Raw genomic sequence first — 6,376 nt, 5'->3', positions numbered from 1 at the left:
CATTTTATATTTGTATTTAAAGTGCTAGCGTATTTCGTGTTATGTTTTTTTACCCGCGAATCCAGTAAATGGTTTCCTCCCTGTTATAAAAGGGATTTGTATTTTAAAGGGAAAATAAATATTCATTCATTCATCCATGCAGCAGGGACTTTAAATACTGTTTAAGTTACCTTTTTACGCTGGTTACCTCGATTTGTTTACTAGGTCCTTTTTTACCAATCACACGAACCCCAACCTTAATGTTCGCGTTTCGCTGCACTGCTTAGTTTTGCGCTTGTTGCAGCCTACTTCCAGGGACTAGTAGGCCACACTTTGAAGCCCTCTGGCGCTCTTTTAACTCATCGTAGGAAAATGGTGGAAAACAGGCATACTTCTCAACTCACCCCTACAACTTCTTAAAATTTTTGCATAACCTTTTGAAAGACCCTGTATAAGAAAATTGGAAAATACAGTATACCCATTTTCAAAAAGTCGATAACATTTTAAAGATTAAACATGTTCATTTTAATATCGTTCAAAGATAAGTTTTTCAACTACACAAATATGTCAACGGATAACGTAACTTTTTTTTTTCAAAAACACATCGCGTTTTTTGAGAATATCGCGATAATAATAATTATTATTATTTGAGTTGAGCCAAAATCAATACAGTTCAAACGGGGGAAAGGTTAATGGCTTTGTTTCCTCATCTCGGCATAAACGAATAAAGTCAAAATGGATGCTATAATATTATAGCCGAACCACCACCGCGGGAAACGGCGGAGCTCCATCCTCTTGGAAATTCTAGCGCCTCAATGACGCGAGGATAACGCGTCCTCGGAGCTTACGGCCAGGCCTAACATTTCCTCTCTCGCTAGGCCTTGGTCCACGCCAAGTTCATCCCAATTTTACGACGGAAATTCCGGATTTTCGTGAAATAATTTCGCTCCGGTTGACGGAAGAAGAGAAGACGGGATAGTGAGGGAGAGAATGAGACAGAGAGAAAGATATAGATTCCGAAGAGAGAGACAGAGAGGTGATAATGAGCGAAGTGGGAGACGCTCCGCTCCAAACCTCCATCCATTTTACTCCTCGTGGCTGCCTCGCTTCTTAAGCCTTGGCGGCGTTATTGTTAGCCACCACGCTAACTTTAGAGTCGTCTTCGCACGGTTCGGTCTGAGTGGCGCAGTTTTGGCGGCTCGGAGAGAATCTCATGCCTGGGGAGAGCAGACTCTTGTCGGTTAGTTCCACGTTCACTGCGGATCCGGAACAAACGGCGAAGGCAACGCGCGGGAAAAGGAAGAGACAAAAAGAAAAATGCGCGTATTTTTCTGAGTTAATAAAGCGAGTAAAACGGTTTAAATTTGGCTGGGGAAAGGCGTATAGTTTCCACGATAGGGTAGAGAACATTTTGACGCGCGCGTACTCAAGTCGTAACCGTCCTCGTATTGGTTCTGAGGATGAAATTTCAAAGTCACCAGAGCGTATTTTCTCCATATCAAATTAGAGCGATACGCTTCCTGGGACACGGAATTTTAAAATAATTTTCTACAAGGTTACGAGAAGATTTAAACTTTAATATAAGTGCAGTGCATTGTGGGTATTACCAAAAGTAACATAATAACAATAAGTATGACAATTAACGAGATTTACAACCAAACTGATTTTTATAGTTATTGCGTAATCAAGATGTTTTCTCGGCACAGAGCCCTCTAGTGTCTAAAATATGCGAGACATCCGCTAAGGCGAAATATCTGGTTTCCGATAGATAGGCGGAATATTAAGCTAAAATGATAAAATTCAAAAAGTTTTTCTCGGCGCCACGAGCTCATGTTTTTTTTTATAACGCGTGATTCGCACGCGGGCTTCGAAACAAAGCCAAAGCCCCTCGCGACTCCAGAACGTTATCTCCGATATTAGGCTTAAATTTTTATCAAAACGTAGTCATCCAAAACGGTAAATCGCGAGTCCAAGACACAGCTTGAAGAGAGTATCAGTGCCGAATAAAGGTTCGGTTAGAAAATCAAAACAATAGGAAGTGCCATACTTATTGTTATTATGTTACTTATGGTATTACTAAAATTACGCGAAGAGTTGAAACGTCTTATTTTACGTGAAATGGTTATAAATTCTAACTTTTCCTCCGGGGCTTTAGATTTCGACCAAATCTACAATTAACTGGGGATTCTTTGAAAGAATTCCACGGAACTACAAAAATGTTGGTTTTTTTGGAGAATAGTTCTTTTTATGAAATAACCTTGGCCATCTTGTTGAAATGTTGCCTCCCCGCTTCAGCTGTGGATCCGTTTTCTCTCCCACTAAAGAGCTTATGAACTCATTCTTAGGCATTGGCTGAACTATTCCAGGGCAACATTTCAACAAGTTGGGCAAGCGGAAAGACATTTTATAAAATCAACTATTGATTTTGTTCAAGTATTTTCGCGTTTAACTTTTTAGAGATATGTAAAATATTACTCTGATATTTTCAAGATAGGGTCTTTCAGTTTCGGCCATAAAACAAACGCATTCTTAAAGATAAAATTGGTAGAATTATCTTTAAATCCTGCCTTACTTTGTCCGAATGCCAATTAGCTATCGCGAAATAGAGCTCTTAAACCCTTTCGTGGAAATCTACCGAGATTACGCCAATTTTGCAGGGAAACTCTCCTATAAGAGGATTATAAATTGAGGAACACTTCCGTTCAAAACAATAGCCGCGAGAGACCTCATTCCTTCGCCATTCCACGCGAAGCTGAAATCAAGAAGGTCCCTTTACGACCAACGAAATCACGTTAAAAATCTTCCAAAATATACTTATCGATATCCGAGTCGTTTCACCAACTTGAAAACTCGATTAAGCTTAACGGGAGCCCAAGATTGTTTTTGGAGCGAGTCACTAATTTACTTTAGACGCGCGTAAACTATGTTTTCTCAATTTCTCTTTAGCCTCGAGAGCGGGGTTCGGTTCGTTAGCTTTTATACCTAACTCGGCTCGTTCTAATTTTATGGCGGAGGATTGTAACCGCAACCGACGAATTTAATAACAGGCCGAAAGAGCTCTATATCTCCGTCGCGAACAAAGAAAAATTCGCAACGGGCAGAGGCCAAAGATAATATAAAGATTTATGATCGGAGATAATAAATTCGACTGGCTACACGAAGCTCCCCTTAACGCGAAAGTCCCCCTTGTAAAAATAAATATGATTAATTAGCCGCTTAGCGGTTTCCTAACTACCAGGGTCAAGCGCGACGCTAGGCTCGACTTAAGTAAAGATACGGAAAACTGTCTGGCCACAGTTTTGTACTTGGTCACGATTCAGGGGCGGAGGGGGCAGGGATGATGGCTACACCGGATTGACCTAGATTTAAGGTAGCTTCTCCAAAGATCATGTTTTGGCTTAACGAGTTTAGTATTAAATTCGTATATTTTATCAAAGTTTTCAAGTATGGTAATAAAGACTAAGAATTTTGACTTTATTTTTTACGGGTAATAGTTGATTCTATAAAATGTCTTTACGCTTGCCCAACTTGTTGAAATGTTGCCCTGGAATAGTTCAGCCAATGCCTAAGAATGAGTTCATAAACTCTTTAGGGGGAGAGAAAACGGATCCACAGCTGAAGCGGGGAGGCAACATTTCAACAAGATGGCCAAGGTTATTTTATAAAAAGAACTATTGAATTTTATTCTAATTAAGCTTTTTCTAAGCTTTTTCTAGAATTGAATTGGGCATCGATGGTCCCCCAGCCAAAGTAAGAAGGGTTAGTTAAAGTTGAAAGACAATATTTGCGGAAAAGGTCTTACATTCGGATTGGGTGGAAGTCTCGGCCCTGAGAGAGGACATGGTTCCGAGGTTGTTGTTCTTGAGAGTGCCGTACTTGTTAGGTCCGACCATCAAAGACTGCCTGACGTTCTTCTCAGGGTGGAAGAGGATAATGTACATCTTGGGGGTGAAGAGGCAAGCCAGCGAGACTGACGCGCTCAGGCTGATGGTCAGGCAGGTCAGCGCGATATTGAGCTCAACGTGCTGAACCGTCGTGAAGTACATGGGCACGAAGGCCATCCAGATGACGCAAGTCGTGTACATGGTGAATCCGATGTACTTTGACTCGTTGAAGGCCTCCGGAATCTTGCGGGTGATGACCGCGTACACGGTGCACACGACGATCAGTATGATGGGGTAAGTGAAAGCCACCATGTAGGTGCCGTCGATAGAGCCGGAGCACACCAGCTGATTGTCCTCGGGCGTCGGGAAATGCTTGATGGCGCGCGGTGGCGAGAACACCAGCCAGACGCTCGTGATTGACACCTGAATCGCCACGAAGGTCCCGCAGATGAACAACTGCGATTTCGGGCTGATGAAACTGGGTCGCTTGGTCGTTTTGCGGCCCGCGCGAAAGATCCGCGCGATGCGGTCCGTTTTGGTCAACAGGGCGCTGTACACGACGGTGAAACAAAGGCCCAGCCCGATCTTTTGGGCGCCGCAAATCACGTTCGTGGGGCGCAGGACCAGCAAGTACGTCATGCCGTAGCACATGAAGATGCCGCCCAAGAGGGCGTAGCTGAGTTCCCGCCCGGAAGCGCGCACCACCGGGGTGTCGTTGTGTTTAACGAACACGATGATGACGCTGAGCGTCAAAAGGATGCCCATCATGGAACAGGCCATGGCCGCCACCGACCACGTGCTGTGTGGCCGCATTGAGACTTCCGGAATAGCCACGCACGTGATATGAAGAGGATCCGGCAAGAAACCCGGCAGACATTCTTGGCATTCCGTCTCGGATACCAGAAACTAAGCCGACAAAGGCGCCGAAAGACAAAGGAATGAGAGAGAGTTAGAGACAGTTAAGAAATGTTACGAGGAATTTCGAATAAGAATTAAGCCTAATCATTTAAAAACTGTTTCCAAAGAAATACCAAAGAATAATTTGTAGTTAAGCGTCAAATAGAACGGAATATTTAGATTCGGGTTTTCTTAGATTAGTGTTTTTTTTTATTCAAAGAAGAAAGGGCTGAATTGAGTCTGAGAAGACCGCGAGCCCGGCGAAGACACCATCTGATTAATCAGGGCGAGATATGTGTAACGGCCACGCCAACGGAGGGATAAGTGGGGATAGGGTTGGGACACCCGTGGCGGAAGTATGACAACCACCCGTTGGGGGATTAGTGGGCGTCCTCACACGGCCATCCACAAACTCTGCCTCCCGGACGCCTGGGATTACAGGAGTGAACCACTACTCCCGGCTCGCCTGAGATTACAGGAGTGAGCCACTACTCCCGGCTTAGATTAGTGTTGTTAATTTTCCGGAAAAATAAAATGCTAATCAGAAAATAAAAAATTGAAACAAATTATTTTTTAAGGTTTTTAATTTTTTTTTAACTTCTTATCAATATAAAATGTCTAATAGCACTAAACATACTACAAAACATTAATAGTGTTACATTGTTAATCAGTTTAAACTAGTCTAGAGGTTTAGTTTTACTTTTAGATTCGAAAAAATGAGGCGAAAATGCCGCTCTATTCAAATTTGCAAAAAATATTAGACTAATCATGGAATGAAAACTTTTTTTTTATTTTTTCTGAAAAATGTGGAACGTTTTCTGCGGAACATTTTCCAACTTACAACACTATCTTAGATAATTCATTCACGCTCCCTCTTTTCTTACACAAAACCGTCAGTTATTTTTAATGCTAGTCTGTTTTGCCATGAATCATATAAATCATAACGGGGCTAAGAACTGGAACTGCCGGGTAATGATGTCCGATAAATCTCCACATCAGCCAAGTCATATTGCAATCTGAAAAGCTTTCAAAAGAAAAATGACCTTTAGTGAATACAAAGGCCAACTGATCAGGCTATTCAAATTAAGATAAACTGTCAGATCAGATGTTTTATATTCCCAGCCATCTGATATTCAATTGTATAAGATCATAATTTCAAGTATCCAATCTGAACTGATCCGCGATAACTAATCTCACCAGATAACCTTAGAATGACCTTGAATCTGGAATTCAAGGTCCTCGAAGTTTGAAAATTCTAAAGAAAATTATGATACTCTAGAATTAGTACATTTCGAGTTATTAGTCCTTCAACCTGGTCTCAGGTACATTATTTTCATCACGATCTTCTTGTTTTGTCTAAAATTTATTGACTGGTTATTCGTCAAATTAGGTATGTTCAAAGCTTTTTAGACTTAAAATATGACGGGGAACACTTTTATAATTGAAACCAACTTCGTATCGTTAGTGGTTCTCGATATAAATTTGAATGACCTTGAAGACATGGTTCAAGGTCATGAAAATTTCCGTATCAGGTTAACCCTTGCACTTTCTATATGTCCTGAAAATTTCAAATTCGTAGTTAAAACACATTTTGAGCACTGGATCGTTTTTTTTTT

The 6,376-nt window shown here is 41.6% G+C and overlaps 1 protein-coding gene across 3 annotated transcripts in view; it reads right to left on the bottom strand.

The window, feature by feature from the left end:
- Window positions 1-580: 580 nt before the first annotated feature.
- Window positions 581-6,376, bottom strand: part of LOC149924481 (metabotropic glutamate receptor 6-like) — a 240,940-nt gene continuing 235,144 nt past the window's right edge. For 2 of the 3 annotated variants that reach the window (XM_090159851.1, XM_090159853.1), the window contains 2 exons: window positions 3,782-4,769; window positions 581-1,235 (listed from right to left, as the gene is read on the bottom strand). In XM_090159851.1, coding sequence (XP_090015977.1) covers window positions 1,090-1,235; window positions 3,782-4,769 — 1,134 coding nt within the window. In that variant the 3' untranslated portion in view covers window positions 581-1,089. The remainder of the gene's footprint in view (window positions 1,236-3,781; window positions 4,770-6,376) is intronic. The other variant, XM_090159852.1, reaches the window with a different exon arrangement.

The sequence above is a fragment of the Leiobunum rupestre genome, chromosome 10, assembly GCF_980474605.1.
Source record: "Leiobunum rupestre chromosome 10, qqLeiRupe1.1.hap1, whole genome shotgun sequence".
NCBI lineage: Eukaryota > Metazoa > Arthropoda > Arachnida > Opiliones > Sclerosomatidae > Leiobunum > Leiobunum rupestre.
Note: the sequence above shows the minus strand (reverse complement) of the source record. Positions and strands in the feature narration are given on the sequence as shown.